This window comes from Lepisosteus oculatus, chromosome 20 (genome assembly GCF_040954835.1).
Source record: "Lepisosteus oculatus isolate fLepOcu1 chromosome 20, fLepOcu1.hap2, whole genome shotgun sequence".
In the NCBI taxonomy this organism is placed as follows: Eukaryota; Metazoa; Chordata; class Actinopteri; order Semionotiformes; family Lepisosteidae; genus Lepisosteus; species Lepisosteus oculatus.
The window spans coordinates 11,658,446-11,676,525 of record NC_090715.1 but is presented as its reverse complement, the minus strand read 5'-3'; the positions used below and the strand labels follow the sequence as shown (position 1 = coordinate 11,676,525).

Below are 18,080 nucleotides of genomic sequence, written 5' to 3'. Positions count from 1 at the left end.
CTCTGATGAGACTTCTCAGCTAGAGGCACATCTGTCACATAAAGATCTGGAGGGAAAGGACATTTCTCATGCAGGAAAGAGCTGAACTCCTAAAAATAAGTGCAACCTACAGGTTTTAAAATTTCCGTAAGGTGAAAAATGACTGTCACCTTAGATTGTGGTAACAACACACTGGGGTATACTGTACAACAATATATTTTCACAAGCCTGCTTTCTCTTGGGCATATAGAAGTCTTCAGTGCACTGAATGGCAAAAATACAAAGAGTCTTAACCCCAGTCTAGCTCTTGCAACCTCCTTTCAAAAGACTAAAAATAAAAACACTGATAGCCAGACGCCCAGCACGGTCATGTTGGAATCAAGGGAGATCTGTCAGAATTTCGCCAGGAAACTCTAAAGGTGTCTTTCTGGACTTCCTGGATCTAGAATATTAAGCATCACCATCTCTCACGTTTTTTGTGACAATTCCACTCTAAGACTACAGAAATATATAGCCAAAAAAATCAGTGTAAAACACAATCAAATATAATAATTCAAAACTTCACACAGTATCTGCCAGTCTGATATTAATACCTGCAACATGATTAAGGAAATGGAGATCTGGAAAAATGCTCTTTTTACACTGATGCAATATCGTCAAGCAATACATTTGTGTAATGTAATTTCTGCTTCCTCTCTGAAGACCCCTGGCGCAAATGGCATGTTTCAATTAGTTTACCCTCACATCTGTTGAGCTTATTAACTTGTGCAGAGGAAACTGCAAAGGCTGATAAATAAATTACCTGCTCAAGTGCATTATAGAATCTGTTTTCCCTGTCTGGTGAAAGATTGTGACTGCAGGCTAAATTGCTAAGGAAAAGAATTCATTGTTCACTGAAAGCTGAAAAACAGGTGGAGCTGGAGGAGAGCCCTCTACCTTGCTAATAATATTCCTACTGATTGAATATTCTTATTTCAGCCTGTATTATATCACTCCACTGCTCTCGAGCTGCATGAATAATAACCTTATTTTGTCTTTTTTAAAAAGGCTGTCAAAAGGGATGGATTACAGTGCCTAGCCATGCTGCAACTATTGATTATTGGGATCTTTTAGAGCTCCAGCTAGATGGCAGCCTCAGATCAATATGATCCCCAGCTATCAAATGAGCAGGCTTGTCTAAGTAGAATCCATTTATTTGCAACATTCCTTCAGTTCCTCAGACGAGAAGGAAAACAGCGGTCCTCTTCTGCAGCAGGAATTGGCAATTCACGAACCGCCCCAGACTAAGTCACTTTGGAAATAAAGCATCAGCTCAATGACTTATCACTAAACTACATACAGAGGTAAATGTAAGCTTTAATGAGTTAAATCGCTCCAGTTCTGAAATTTGTACAATAACTACATAGAAGCTGCATAGGAAAGGCATGATGCTTAAAAGTTCTGTAGGAGCAGATGCAACGAAGGAATCCCTGAATTCCACTGCATTTTCCCTAGCAAACAGACATGCTTTACAACATGTTCTTTCATCTTCCGCTGCTGGTGTCTCTGTGCTGCCCATTCATAACTCCGTGCTGTGGAAGAACTGGGACTCTTTACTGCCGATACTAATAGATCCCAGAGCACGAGAGTAAAAGCATGTCTACACGCCTCCACAAGGCCACTCAGCCGAGTTAAACCATAATGACATGATGGGATTACAGTATAATTCGGCCCCTGGCATCGCAGATACACTTTCAATATGGAAGTCAATTACTCACAGCCCACGTGAGGCCAACATCATCTATCCACAGAGGGGCTGTCAGGCCCGGTTGGGCTCCTACGTCAGAGCGCTAGATTTCACACGAAAGAGCTTCACGGCGTGTTTGCAGCGACATGGCCCGATTCCAAACCTGCGAGCGCACAAGCGAGCTGGAAGGACAGCAGCCAGGCGCCCCAGACTTCTCAGGCTCCGTCACCAGCAGAAGCGTCGTTATTCTCTCGGTGCAGGTCTGCTCTGCGCTGGTGTTGTTTCTCCCAGAACGCCAGTTCGTTCTTCACCTTGACTTGCGTTCCACTGCGTCTGCCATGAGAATGAGAGCACCCCATAATCAGTGTAATGATGAGGCACGAGAGGGCGAAACAGAAACTCCTGAGTTTTTTTGGAGGATGAGAGAGACTGCTGCAGTGGCCTGAGCTGTGGTTAAATGGGATTTTACACTGACAAGTGCAGAGACAAAAAGTCAAAATATGTAGAATTGAAATATACCAGAAAAAGCACTGTGTACTCTGACAGCCGTATGGAGACAATTAACTCTCTGCCTAAAAAACTGCCCTTTTACAATATGCATATCTTCTTCAATTGTGTTTAAGAATTTATTTAGCTGATGGATGCAAAGTATAGCTAAGATGTCATTAAGATATATAAGGAATAATATGACAGCTCATCAAGATCTGGTAATGTAGTGCTTAGATAATGTGCGCTTCTGCTTAATAAGAATAGTTTTTACAACTGCTTACATCTTCTCTACATCGCCTACAGAAACCTTTAAGTATCATCTTGCAAAACCTGAAGTGGATCAATGTGATGTTCAACAGTAGTTTCGTAGTCTTACATCCTCCCTTTTCTATACACTGTTTTTCAATGTTTAATCACAGGATCAGAGGGATCAATTTTCTCTCCAGCAGAAGTAAAGTAGCAGAAAGTACAATAAACTTCACTTGTATCTAAGAGGAAAGACTACTTGTGTAACTTTCATTACGTTTCTCATATTGTGTGTGTATTGTACATGCTCAATTAGACAGCTTTTTGTGTACATTTTGGCTTGATTAGAAGAAAAGCCTGGCACAAAGTCACATGACACTGTTCAGGCATGGCTATTGCTGTTTGTGTAGCAGTTCATTCCCACAACTCTTACATGTTGTTTTAATAGGTATGTTAACTTCCTGAACAATTGTAGTTTTTCTCAATGGAAAAATCACAATATCTCTGAGTGTGTCATTTTGATCTACTTCCCTGTCACTAGTTTAGAAATATTCTGCATGCATAAGAATGAGTCAATACTAAATCTAAATTTAGTAAAGGCTCACTAGGAGCTGGTAGTTGCTTGTGTAATTTTAACTAATAGATTTGAAACATTCTGTTAAAGTTGCTTAGAAAAATTGCACAGCTAACATGCCAATGAATGGAGTGTTATTATGTATATAGGCCCTTCTTCTTCTACATTTGCCTAGTATTGCTCATTGGGCTGCTTACAGTAAAAAGAAAAATCCAAGAATCCCATCAAATCATTTCTCGCATGGCCCAATTGAGTGGGTCTTAGTAAGATAACTAGAGAGCTTGTTCAAGAACTCCACAAATCCTGTTTCCACACTGAATCACATTTCCACATCTGTGCCAGGGTCCTTTATATCAGAAAGCATGGAACTGCAAGTACTGAGCCCTGGTCATGTTGCCTGGAGGCTGATGTGATCACAGTTGCCCCAGCAGAAGTCCACAGCTGGCAAAGGGCCATCAGGCAAGGGTGGGAATTAGGAAGCTTGCAATGAGTCAAAAGATGAAGAGGTGGGCAAGGCAGAACTCCATCATGCAGCAAACACACTTCTGACCCGACTAGAGATAGGCTCCTCCAACCTCTCCTATTGATGTTGCTGACGCAACGCCCACAGCTCATCTGTAGATGTAGCTGAATCTCTTGCCGTGTGGATGGACAGTGTAGATGTGCACACACATTGATCCTCCCAAGATTTCAATAGCATTCACATAAAAACATGGAATTGTCACGTCTTTCCATGTTTCTCTGATAGTTGCATGACCATCTACATCAGGCCCTGCAACACACCAGACCTGGAAACACTGGATATGTTTGTGTCCGGAGTTTTGCTATTGTTGTATTAAAGTGCCAAGGCAACTTGTTTTCATAAGGTGAAACTGTATTAAAAAAAAAGATTTTATATCAAGACAAAGGTCTGACAAGCATTAGTGAAGTTACAAATAAGAAGAGGCTAATAGGCCTGTCCTGCTCATTTGGTTGTGCACAGCTTATTGATCCCAGGATTTCATCCAGACATTTCTCAAGGGATGCAATTGAATCCACTTCTTGCATAAAGAAGTGCTTTCTGTTTCCAGGCCTAAACTCATTCTGTCTCAGGGTTCATTTGCATCCCCTGGTCTTTGGTCACTATGAGTCCTGAAGTACTCCTACCCAGTCAATAGGCAAAGCTAGAGATCAGTTAACCAGAAAGAGCCTAGACAAACCAAGAAGAAAATCCAAAAAGCAAAATCCAAGAGACAAGATCAAGAGGGAAAAGTTAAGTCCAAAAACCAAGAAATCCAACAAGAAAATAACACACACCAAAAAGCACTAAAGGAAGCTTTTCAGTAGTAAGCAAGGGCTGGTGTGTGAGGGAGCTTTAAATAGTGGAGGGAGAGGAACGTGGTTGGATAATTGGTTCAGGAGTGAGAATCTGTGGAATCTGGTACTTGTGAGAATGTGATCGGTTCAGTTAGCAATGAGAGCGTGAAACAGTGGGTTTGGGAATGTAATGCCGGACGTGACAATTTGGCTTTTTGAGACCCATTGACACTTTAAATACTTGTTCTCTCCTCTATTCAAGATTGAAGATTTCCATTTACCATGCTATGTAACCCATTCCTTTACAGCCTGGGAATTTACCTTGTTGCCTCCTTTAAATTGATCCCACAGTAGATACATTGTTTAATGCAACATAACATGTTTACATTCCTGTTAACAAATTATCATTGAAAACCCAGACATGTGTTTCAATTCATTGCCCCTTACTTGAGCATACCAAGAAATAATTTTCCCTTCACATATATAATTGTGACATTAACATCTTGATCTACAGGTCTTCATCAGTGAACTTCTCTCTAGACTTTCCCTTAGATGTAGTCAAACTTTACGCCAATCAAACATGAGGAGCTGTCTGCCTGTGTCTGTTTTCTGTGTGCTCAATTAGTATGGTTGTGTCTCAATGATTCACCTTTTTCTTCCAGACCTATCCCACAGACATCTTAATTGACCATAATTTAGTTAATTAAATGACTGAGGGTCTTTTAAAAAGAGAACATAACAAGGAATCTACAGGTGAAGTTGCCTTACTGAGACCCACCGCTGCTGGTTGTTGAGAACTAGTTTATAGCCCCCTGTGTGCAGCTGAGCACTGAAGAGGGAGACTTCTCAGTTGAAGCTGAGGTACTCTTTAGAGTTCACAGTATTTGGAATGCAAAGCATTACCTTGCTCCATGTTTCTCTGCTTTGCCTTTAAATATTACAAGCAACGGTGTTGTAAACATGGAATTTGAACTAGATATTTAATTGAAAAGCTCTCTAGGGGACCATTAATTTGGAATTTTAGAATTAGCCAACTGGGATTATGGAGTCGGATTCTAAACTCTCCAAAACTCTCTATTTCAATTGAAGAGCTTGTTGGCTTTTTAGAGCACACCGGTTCTGTATAGTTTCAATGTGGCCTGTATATAAAATCAAATCTTCCTGGCTGAAAAATCTGAAAGGCAAAAGATTTGCTTATTGATGACTTTGCTCTTCCCCTCCTGCAGTTATTTCAAAACAGTGAATGGAAAACGGCACAAAACATCACATATTAACATTCGCATGTGGCTAGAAATGGCTTCCATGGAGGAGAAGAGGATTGGTAGGGAATTTTATACGACAGACAACATGTACAGTATAACAGATGAGTGGTTCTGTATTGGTACATACAGAATATAAAAGTGGTAAAAGTGACCATGATTTTTCACAATGTTGAAACAACTGTTGAAACGCTAAATACTGAATGAATGAGATTACGTTTCTACATTTTTGGTGTGTTTTACTCCTCTTGCACCTGACTTTACATCTGTAAGCAGCTGTCATTAACACATCTGTATTATCTTAGTTATGCCTAATGGGGGTGAAGAGAGTTATTTCTGCTACATAACTTCATCTGGAGATTTTCCCCATTGTATAGCACCTGTCTGTTAAAATGTAATAATTGTCTCTTCAAAGCTTTAGCATCATCTTTTAGAATCAGGCGCAATTACTTTGTTCATACCAGCAGGGTTTCTGTGCATCAATAATTGAAAGCTTATGAAGAGCAAATAAGAACGCATGAAAGGTTACAAACGAGAGGAGGCCATTCAGTCTGTCTTGCTCATTTGATTGCTAGTTCATTCCTCCTAAAGCAGTGGAAGAGTGCAAGGCATTGGGTATGCCCCAGACATGCTGTACTGTCTGAAGCTACTTGAGAAGACTGGTGTATGTATACTGCGCCTGGCAGTGGCTTTGAGCAAAAGGAAGGGACCCACCATTTCAGAATGATGACATTGCCACCAACTGAAAAGCTTAAATAGCTACTAGAGAAAGTCTGAGATTTCCATATAAACGTTTGGACAGTTTTGGAAGGATTCGAGGGAGTTATCTCCAAGCAGGCAGGAATAACATTGCTGATTTGCTTATTAAGCTGCAGTAAGCACCTATGGGACAGCCACCCAACAGGAGCTGCCTCTCAGAGCAGGAGAATGGGGGAGAAATGACATGTTCTAAGCTGGGAGTGTGGCTGAGGGACAGCGATCAAATCTAGGCTGTGGGCAGTGCATGTGTCACACTGACCAGGCTGTCCGAACTCCAGTGGCACCTTCATCCTTACATTTGCTATGTACAAAGTGTCCACTCAACAGAACATCAGCTTGATGCGCAATCTGCCCATCAATGTTGGCCAAAAGGAAAAGAAGGACCTTACAGTCCTAGATGATCCTCTGGTCTTTGTTCTGTGGGTGAGCATAAAGGAGACCAATGTGCTGAATTTGTCAGTCCCTTTCATGACTTGCACCAGAATGGAAGGAGGTGGCAAGTACCTTCAGCTTTTCTCCTCCTGTGACTGGGTGGCGATTGTGGTATTCACATATTCCCGATTGTGCTCAGTCCAGAAAACAGGAGACACTTTCGTACATGAATATTGTGAGGGTCTTGCAAGCTACGTTCCCTGGGCTGTTAGTAGAGCCCAATCAGGAATGCATTGTAAGAGTATCAGTCCTCTTGGCTTACTCAGGCTTGAATAGACAATCCCTTTCCACCAGGGAGTGAAGATCTCTTCCAAATGATACAAGCACGTCAGTGATGGGGTTCAGGCAATTGGCACAAGCTGACAGGAGTGTTAGAAAAGGCAGTCCGGGCTTGTGCTCTACCTCTGGGCTGCGTGTTCGCCTGTTGACCTGTCTTCTTCTCGTCCCCAGGAACCTACCAGGGCCAGTGGGTGGGCGGTATGCGCCACGGCTACGGCGTGCGGCAGAGCGTCCCCTACGGGATGGCGGCGGTCATCCGCTCGCCGCTGCGCACCTCCATAAACTCCTTGCGCAGCGAGCACAGCAACGGCACGGCGCTGCACCCTGACGGCGCCGGGGCCTCGGCGGCCGGCAGCCCCGCGGTGTCCCGGGGCGGCTTCGTCCTCAGCATGCACAGCGACGCCGAGCTGCTCAAGGGCAAGAAGAAGGGCCTGTTCCGCCGCTCGTTGCTCAGCGGCCTGAAGCTGCGGAAGTCGGAGTCCAAGAGCTCCCTGGCCAGCCAGCGCAGCAAGCAGAGCTCCTTCCGCAGCGAGGCGGGCATGAGCACGGTCAGCTCCGCCGCCAGCGACATCAACTCCACCATCAGCCTGGGCGAGGGCGAGGCCGACCTGTCGGTGATTGAGGACGACGTGGACGCCACCACCACCGAGACCTACGTGGGCGAGTGGAAGAACGACAAGCGGGCCGGCTTCGGGGTGAGCCGGCGCTCCGACGGGCTGCACTACGAGGGCGAGTGGGTCGGGAACAAGCGGCACGGCTACGGCTGCACCACCTTCCCGGACGGCACCAAGGAGGAGGGGAAGTACAAGCAGAACGTCCTGGTCAGCGGCAAGCGCAAGAACCTCATCCCCCTGCGGGCCAGCAAGATCCGGGAGAAGGTGGACCGGGCCGTGGAGGCGGCCGAGAGAGCCTGCGACATCGCCAAGCAGAAGGCCGAGATCGCTCTGTCCAGGTAAGGCGGCCCGGGGCGGCCAGTCACGGGCGTGTCAAGACCCGTGTGAGCTGAGCCTGAGCTCACCAGGGTTGTGAACACGGCCTCGGAAGGAAGGAAGGAAGGAAGGGAGGGCAACTTCCAACTCTGCTTTAGATAGTAGCTTCAAGCTTCTGCCAACACCTTTAGATAATCTTGGTTTTGCTGGCAAAACCTTCGGCCCTGTTTCACTTCCAGTCAGCTGTCAATCAGAAGGGCATGTGGCTAATCAACAGAGTGGGATGTAATAGAAACAGTGTCAATGGTTTCTCCAAAAAGATGATATCTCATGTGAAAGAATCGAAAAGTCTTTATTTTGATAGTGATACAGCTTCTTTGTTTCGAACAATACATTTTATGAAAAACCTTCTTTGCACAGCAGAACCTAAATGCCAATTATAGGAAACTCATTGCCTGAAAAGAAACTCCGACTTGTGCAGGGTATCACAAACTTCCTGAGAAAGGACCTTTTTAAGAAACAGAACCTGTCTCTGGCATGTCGGACTGAGTGTCACCATGGTTATAGGTTGTTTACCCCGATGTGCAAATGTCTGTGTGATGACATCCTAAACTGGGCTCAGTGGGCTCATTCAGATCTGGGTGATGGTGTCACATAAATGCAGAAGCTCTTGGCCCAATTTATTGTGACAGTGGGAAATTATAGAGAAACGTTTGGCTGTAATTGTTAGTAGGTATTCTTCCTTACTTATTCCTGTTAATTGAGAACTAAGTAACCCACAGCACTGTCTCTGTTGTTCGCACATACACAGCAATCCATCAGGACCAAGTCAAATATTACCCTACAGGTGCTGCCTCAGTGACTTTACTGTTCAGTTGTGTAAGCAATCTCCACCACCTCAGAAATTTAACAGCTGGTACAGTGAAGTCAGATATTTCCGTCTGAGCTCAGAAACAACTTCTCAAAATGCTACATTGCAGCAGAACAGAGAGAAAGTGAAGTGAGGAGTTTAGAGACAAAAGATTCTAAGAGAGGGGACAAAGAGCTCATATTTGGCCCAAAAATAGGGCACAATTAATGACTTTTTGGTGAGACAACATTTACTCCTTCAGCAGAAATACCAAGTGTTTGTGATTATCATAGGTTGCATACTACAGCATACAGTATGTTATGCTTACATGATGTGAAATGTATACATATCATGAAGTAGGGATTTCCTGTTCTTAAGAAGAATGGTCAGTGGATGTAGTTGTGGGTCCCACTGTAATGTGTGCAGCTGTGTATTTAATTTTTGTAGACTGCCACTAATGTAGATTTGCACAGCTTTACCATGACCAGAATTACAGGGGATTGATGTGAATGAACATTTTCAATAAAAAATGGATTTGTTAATTAATTACACTGACCACATTTCCAAACTGGAATCATATTTTAAAAAACTGCTTTTTGGTATGTTTCCATGTCCATGGTGTTCTGAAAATTGATTTTTTTTCTTTTTCTGTAAAACTACTATGGTTAAATAATCACAGAATCCGGACAGTTAGAGCAAATGACTTGTAATCTGAAGTTTTAAGCATTGCATGTACTGTATATGAGCATTATATTCAATCGATATTATTTAATTTTACACAAGACTAATGAGCCTCGGATATCAAGACCAACCTGGGACAAATGAATATCAAAACTGTAAAATCCTGACTGATCTCCTCACAGTATGAGGCTGCAGCACAGCTTGGTGTGTGTGACATTCCAAGGCTTGTCACAGATGAGCCCTTGGGGAGATCTGGCTAGCTCCGCTACTTTCAACTCACATGTCCTCAGACATGACCTTAGCAAATCCACACTTCTCCAGCTCGTTTTTTAAAACTCTGAATTTGAAATTCTTTGTAAGATGACTTTAAACCAAATGAAAGAGTCCAGTGAAAGGCCTGCACAACAACATGTTAAACAGGCTCGAGGAGTCTGAGGAGATGACCACATCCGATTGTAATTAAGATGTGGTCATCGCTGTGCTCTGACACCAGCTGCAGTGTCACAAAAGGAAAGGCTGGAGAACTTTAAAATGGTGTCCAAATGATTTGATGCATGGGGCTCCTTGTCTTGCCAGTTTGCTGCAGAAAGCTGAGAGATTGCCACCTGCAAATACAGAACTGGTCTGGATGAATTAAGATGAGGGATGAGATCGCATAGGAGCTCTCTCTGCCTTGTGGTTGCAGCTTCTGGCTGACATTTTCAAGAGAGGATAATCAATAAGTGTATTTTTCTGAGCAGAGAACAAAAACGCAAAGGGGCTCAGTTACACTTTGAAGCAGACTAAAATCACACTTTGGGCTACAGTGGTCCCTCTAGGTCAGGGAGCCCTTCTTGATACAGTTCTGGCATGAAGGTTTGATGGGCCAAAGGGTTGACGGGTTAAAAATGGAGCCAGGTTCACAGTGAAGATGAGCAAACAAGGCTGGGATTTTTAGACACCTCTGAGGAAATCCATTGCAAGGAAACAGGGCCACATTCTGCGACACAAAAGTGCTGAGCTGTTATAAAACCCAGCTTGCAAATTTGTTTGGGGGACCTGTTTCTTTAAGTGAATCCAGCATTTTAAAAGAACTTATCCATGTTCTTTTCTGGGTGTCCACTGAAATGGGAAGCAGATTGTTACTACCCTGTTCATTTTGTGGTGCGAATGGTGATAACAAAATGCATGGCTCCTCGTGGAGGCTAATTAGGTCTGAGAATATGAACAGCTGACAAAGGGCAGCAGTCTCTATAGCTCGCCAGCCACAGTGCTCCGAGGCAGACAGAGGGAGATTAATAACAGAGTCGAGGTAAAAAATTGGCAGCTGCTAGATAAGCCTGATGTGGGATCCTCTTATTAAAGCAGTGCACACTATTCTACAGACAATATTGCACCAAGAAGGAGAGTGACCAGCTTTCTTAGAAAGCCAATTGAGACATAATTGAAAATAATTTCTACGATGGGGTTTCCTTGCTTATTTCATTTGGGGTGTGAGAGGAGTGACAGGATGCTACAGTGGGAAAGCATTTTTTTTTTTTTAAATCCCCAAGAGTAAGGACATTAGGAGTAGGAAGGTTGTGCTGTGGAACCAGCAGAGGTTAACGCCAGGTTGAGAATTCAAAAGAAAGATGAAAAAAGCAGAACAAACATTATTTCGGCTATGGAGCCCCAACAGGAGTGTGATAGACAGGGAGGCTCCACAGCGAAAACAACTTTTTGTCTATTTTTTTTAACTCCTTGCATGAAAAAATATAATTGTCTCCAAACATGTGTAAGTACGAATCTGATTAACACTTTCTTATGATTTTGCAGGCTTTATCTCGTTTCTGTGTGTGGCTCCCTCTGTCATGTGTATTGTGCTGAGCAGGCTTTGCTCGTAAGGATGAAGGAGACTGGAAACAGCAGCTCTGTACAGGGTCAATAGCTATAGCTAATGTTAAGTTTCCTGCTGTTTCCTGCTCTGCATTACTCCCTTTTCCTGTGCCTTGTTTTGGAAAGAGACAGATGGGACACAGGAAAAAAAAAAAGGAATTAACATTTCTCCTAACAAAGCAAAATGACAGCAAAGTCAGTTTGATCCTTAGAGGCTGAATGAGCTAATGAAGCCGTCGCTCATTCCTGCTCGTCTATGAATCTGAGACATTTGGCAGAGAATTCTCTCTGACAACCTGCCTGGGCAGTTTGTTCCCAGCCCCCAGGACTCTCCGTGTAAAGACATGCCTGAAATTCACCTGTCCTCTGTTTCTCATTGTGGCCCCAGGGCCTCCTTTCATTACCGCTGAGCTCGAAGTACTTCCCTGACATGTCGTTTAACACCATTGGAGGTTGGATTGACAAAGCCTGAATGGCATCCTTTCACAATCCACTCTTCATATTCCTGTTGTGATTAATGTTGGCTGCTAATGTTAACAAGAAAAACAGACTCTTCGGGTGGTGAGCATTAGGAAAACCGGTAGCAGGGAAGCTTATGTGGTGTTGCAGTCTTCCTCTGTGCAAATTCCTCACAGGTTACTTGCAGCTACAGGTTACACACAATTACTCGTGTAACTGCGTGAACCGTTTCTACAGAAATCATAACTGAGATCCGCTGTTTCGCCATATTTTCTTGGGGTGCTGTTGGCATGGGGTAAGCACGTGCATGTTCTTCCCGTGTTTGCCTGGGTTTCAGAGTCATGCTGGCAGGATAACTGGCTGCAGTAACAGCTGGCCCTGTTGTGTGTGTGTGTGTGCTGAATGAGAGTGGTTCTCTCTGTGTGTGTGCCCTGTGATGGACTGGTGTCCTATCCAGGGTGTAGCCTTTTCAGTAATTTGGTAATGGTGTACGCAATACAATCTTCGTTTAACAGCTGCTCTGCAGAATTAAGAATCACATACCACGCTGATATGAGAGGGAAACCTAATATATTTAAGGCAGTCTGTTTAACCACACATCTCGGTTATTCTCTTTCCTTCCTCCTGTTACTGGAAGTGAAAATGAAAGTCTGACCTTTTGTCATGTCAGACTCCTCTGGGTTCGAGGTCAAATCTGTGCAGGCAGCCAGGCTGTGGCAGCATTGTTTTTCTATTACTGCACATTACATGTACACGCAAAAGAGCACGCACATACCTGCTGTGAATCGAGGAGAATAATGCGACAGTCCCAGATTTCATTTTCCATACGTGGATGGGAAAATTTGAGAAACTGTTTTTTTATATCGTTTGAGTGGGTGAGGAACTCCTTTTCATCATTTGTACTGGATGTTTCGTGATTTTTGACTGGTTGGCAAGAGCCTGGGAGGAGAGCCAGAGTGGTTTAACACCGGACTCTATTCCCATCCAGTGAATCAGAGAGAGAGCTGGAGAGCAGCGGGAAAGTTAGCTGAATAAGCAAAAGCCATAAGGCAATTATTAATAAGGAAATTAATGGTGTTCTTGTATCTGATTGATTGCTGGGTTTTAACAAGAGGAAGAAGATGATAGATGGAAAAACAAAAAACAGAACTGAAGGCTTTGTTTTCTTTTTGTACTTAATGAGGAAAGGATTTACAGGTAGATCATCTACAAAATAAAATAATGTATTACTTTCATCTTTCATTTTATAATTATATTTTGTTTTTTATATAATTAAGTATTTACTTTATGCCAGCACAGATAGGAGGTTACATATGGAAATACACTCAGCAAAAACACACAACCAACAACCAACAAGCCACACAAAAATTTACAGAACATAATCAGGTCTCAATGGGGTTACAACTCCAATCCAGGCTTGCCAGTATTTGATAAACCTCTGTGTCTGTAACCTAAGAGAAAAGGTGATCTTTTCCTTCATAACACTGTTCTTTTGTTCCATTGCATTGGGTTTTTTACTAAACCATTTCCTTGTCACTGTTTTCTTATTGGCAGCTAAAAAAAATCCTAGTATATCTGCCCTTTACTTCCATGTAATTAAAAGTATACATAACGAAGAATTCAAATGGTATGTCTGAGTTTACCATGCCATAGAACTGAAGGGTTTAAGCTACATAAAATGCTTCGGTTTCAGTTTCTTGCATGAAAAGCACATGATGAAAACTGAGCACCTCAACACCTGAGTAATAGACATTACTGCAGCAAAAGGAAAAAGTTCTGAAAGCGTGTGCCATTGCGTTTATGTTGAAGAAACCTATCTGCCTACAACACAGCTGACACCACAAACTTTAATTTTAGAAACAACAGTTAGGAATATTGCTACATCATTTTCTCAATAAAAACAGTTGGAAATGTTCATCTTGGAAGCCTACTTCTGAAATTATGTCCAGGACCTCACTTCTTCTGTCATATTTAATTGTTTGATGTATAGTACCTGGAAAACAAATAATTGACACACATTCTTCCTAGAAAGAGGTAGTTAAGATACTGTGGTGAAATAATTCATTTGAGATGCAGAGTACCATTACTTTTGTCAGTAACTGTGAAAGTAGGTTTAATATAAGGTTGAATGTCACTTTGAGTGTGTTTTTCATTCTGATTGCGATTACTCATCCATATATTATTCACCAACAGCAATGTGGCAATCCGAATGAAGTTGGAAGTTGTTACAGGAGAAAGTAAAGGCAGACTGACTGTAGAGATGTAAAATGCACTGGGTCCGTGTGATACATTGGAGAGGCGAGCGAGGAGCTCTTATTAAAGTCCCAGTGTGGCTTCTAGCAAAAAGCTCTATTAAATGCACACGGTTAGGATTTTTCAAGATGCTTGGCACCGATGAAATTCACTGTTTATATACTATAGCTGCCATTCTTTCTTTTGCAACCATCTCCGTCATCCTGCTATAGTTTCAATCATGTCTCTGAATGACTTGTGCCAGCCCTTGTCCTCTACTCTGCACTTTAGAAACATGCTTTGAGTAACTTCTTCTCAGACGTGGTATATACTTGCACGGTGCTTCACTGGGCTGGATTGCACAAACTAATTCTCAAAGTCAAAGCCACAAACAGCTATCAAACCACACACTCTACTACATAAGAACAATTTGCAATACGCATTGATTGTGCAATACAATAAAAAAAAATCAAAGAAGAACACAGAAGCCAGGCATATAAATAATTATTTGCATAGGGAAAGCATCTCAGAGTGATTTCAAGAATGCTAATGTGCTGCACAGTATAACAAGGGCAAGCTCTTTTGGTGGTGCTGATTCATAAGTAGGTCCTACCGTTGCGGTATTTTGGGCTGCACACAGCATTATCCTATTGCTTTAATTGCCTCTCCTGGAAGTGGAGGAGGCATATGACACTGCAGGGTTTGAAACAGCTAAGCTCATTACAAACCAGAGCAAGTGCTGTAGGTCATCTTTAACCAGAACGCACACGGGAGGTAAATGTGTCAAAGCCATCATCTTCTCCACTGTGAAGGTGGCAGTGGTGCTGAGGGCTTCCTCCTAGCTACTGCACCCTATCCACTGTGCCTAACCCACATCTCTGCCCTCTCAAGCCTGTAAGGCTTAACGTGCCATAAACATGCATCCTTAGACGTTGGCTGACCTGCTTGTGGACTCTGACCTGTATTCAGGAAAGCACTCCCGTCAAGAACACTCAACAACATTTGCCTCTCTCATAAGGTTTGGTCATTCCCGGTATCATCATAAATTTCCACTTTTCCCATTGAGAATTTCTCTTTCCAGTAACATCAGTTAAAGGAAATTAAATCTGGATGTCCTGATGTCCTTTTCTTCCTTGCAAAAAATGCCCATGACTCCCTTAGGGGAATCAGCACTTTGCCTTCATTGAGGTAACATGATTATTGTGCATCTTGTTTTTTTTTTTTGCATTATAGTTACTTCCTGCCTTGTTCTCAGGTTAAAAAGGAGACAATATGTCTCCGTTAGCTTCCTAGTAATGTGGCAGGTTAAAGGATTAGGTTAAATTGATTTCAGAATAATAGAAGAAGCGTTGTTGGGGCAGTTAGCGTTATTACATCACAACTCTAAGGTCCTGGGTGTGATTCCAGACTGTGCCTTCCGTGTTCTCTCCTTGTTTGTGTGAATTTTCTCCAGATACACCAGTTGCCTCCCACCTTCCCAGAATCTGAGGTTAATTGATGTCACAAAATTAATCTCTGTGTGCCCAGTGATAGACTGGCACCCTTTCCAGGGTGTAGTCTTGCTTTGTGTCCTATGCTTCTGGGGATGGGCTCCAGGCTTCCATCAGGCTTACCAGGAATACAAGATAAGAGATTGATCAAATAATCATGAAAAGCTCTCAGCTTACATGCTACTAATATGAAAGACGTTCGTGGGCTGTCATTGTCCATGTTTCTAAAATGTTATCCCACTGCTGTCGATATAGAAATGGTGGCTCTGGAACAGACAGGCACAGTGACGAGGAAAGATACAAGTGCGCTCTGCAGCTCAGTGGTCACGCTAGACCTTCACAGTGATACCTCTCTTGTTTAAAACATACTGTAGCAAGCTCACTGGCACAGATCTGCAGAGTCACTGTTGTGTGACGAGCTGAGGATATTGTGACCGATCGAAGTCACCCAACCCTGCCAGCCAATGACAGAACCCAGGCTCAAACCAGAAAGGCCTCAGCCCCTGTTCTAGGTCAGGACCTGTGCCCTTGTTTTAACCTTGGTTTTCTTCATTCATTGCCCCCATGATGATAACGGACTATAACTACTAGAACCAAAGTATTTGTTTATATTATCTACTTACCATTTTGCTCAAAGGGATTATACCTGGGGAGACACTATGACCCAGTGGTTAGCACTGCTGCCTTGCAGCACTGGGGCCCTGGGTTCAATTCCAGACCTGGGGTGCTGTCTGTGTGGAGTTTGTATGGTCTCCCCGTGTTCATGTAGATTTCCTCCAGGTGTCCTGGTTCCCTCCTAAACTCCAAAAACATGTTGGTAGGTTAATCAGCTTCTGGGATAATGGGCCCTGTTGTGAGTATGAGCGTATACGTCTGCCCTGCGATGGACAGGGGTCTTGTCCAGGGTGTATCCCATCTTGCTTCTGTTGCTTGCTGGCTCCTGTCTTTATCCTGTATTGGATAAAGGGATTAGAAAATGGATGGATGGATTATAACTGTGTTGTGTGGCCTGGATCCCCATCATGCAAACACCTCCCTTCACTTTTCCTTCCCTCCAGTGCTGTCCTGACTTGTCCCAGCTCCATGGGGCTTCACACAGCCTTCATTAACCATGCAGCATGTTCAGCCAACCAGTGGCCACCTATCGTGTCATCTTCCCATATGACACGGTCTTACTCACATTGTCTTCATTTGTTGCCATTCTCTTTTATCTTTAGCAAAACAAATGGATTAAATAGGTCTCAGTGTGAGCCCATTTCCTTCACATTGTCTAATGCTTTTTTTTTTTAACGTTCAACCTGGATGGAGGTCCAGATGCAGGACCTGTTCCCAGCTTGTGGATTGAGATTTGACTGCAAAATGTAAAGACGTCAAAACAAATTTATTTTATGTGAAATTTTGAAAGGTGTACTTAACTTCATCCATTCATTCAAAAAAGTAAAAGAGAAGAAGGCTCTCAGTGTAATTTGCTCTGGTATTTGTTCACCCCCTGTTTTTTTCCTTGTGTTCTCGAAGGGTTAAAGTGGAAAGGTTATGGCATATTATTGAACCATGGGGAGGTTGTTGTTTTCCGATACAATTTTCTACTCTAACCTTAATTAGAGTGCACAGTTTGATGTGAGCTGTCCGAGGTTTTTTCTCTTTTAATTAAAGGTGACATTTAGAAAAGGGGGAAGGAGGAGGATGTGATGATAGAGGTTATCTGGCTATCCCATCGAGCATCTAATTAATTACGTCTGTGATGCTCACAGCATCATCTTCCTTGCTTTCAACAGAGGCTTTTCTTTGCTTGGCTAGAGCCGTGACTACGACAAAGACTAGTCCAGTCCTCCCACCTGGATGGAAAGGGTTTTGTCCAGAGCAGCCTCTCCACTGGAGGGGCTCACTGCTCTAGAGTCTAGGTGTCCTGGGTTCAAATCTGAGTCCTGACCTTAGCCGGATGTGGGGGGTCAAGCTGGGATTCGGCAGCTAAGGCTCTCTCGGCTTCTGAAAAAAGAGTGACTTCTCGGCCTCCCGCTGTGAGGGATGCACCCCTCTTCAGATCGGGGACCTCCTACAGTATATGTCACTAACAAGCCTGTGATGTGTCAGAACTCAACTCGTTCGGGCTGCGTTCATTTCCATGTTCTCCCCAGTATCAGATTAAGTAAATATATACTGTAATACAATCTGTGATAGGCAATCTTCCATTTATAACCAATGAGAAAATAAAGAAATGCAATAACGCAGTTGATCAGAAGGATTCGGGATTAAGAGCCCTGCAATCTGCTCTAATGATACTGTGCTGCTTCCTCTTGTTGTTTCCAGTTTTACTCATGGGCTGCGGTATTTCCTATCGGAGATTTTCAGTGTGATGTTGCAGCAAGATTTCACTTCGGGTGGGTTGCACTTGTCTTTTGCCTTAGATTCCAGATCCAGCTCTGAATTAGTTTTAACGGATGGTGGCTTAACTGGTGACACTGAATGTTTTTCGCTGCAAAGCTGGAGATTTAAAAGATTAAGGTGATTCAAAGTGTAGGAGCTGTAAGGTTCCTGGACCGAATACA

At 43.1% G+C, this 18,080-nt stretch overlaps 1 protein-coding gene across 1 annotated transcript in view; it reads left to right on the top strand.

Moving 5' to 3' along the window:
* jph3b (junctophilin 3b) overlaps positions 1–18,080 on the top strand; it is a 58,484-nt gene that overhangs the window by 11,596 nt on the left and 28,808 nt on the right. Inside the window, exon 2 of the mRNA XM_006641189.3 lies at positions 7,211–7,991. Coding sequence (XP_006641252.2) covers positions 7,211–7,991 — 781 coding nt within the window. The remainder of the gene's footprint in view (positions 1–7,210; positions 7,992–18,080) is intronic.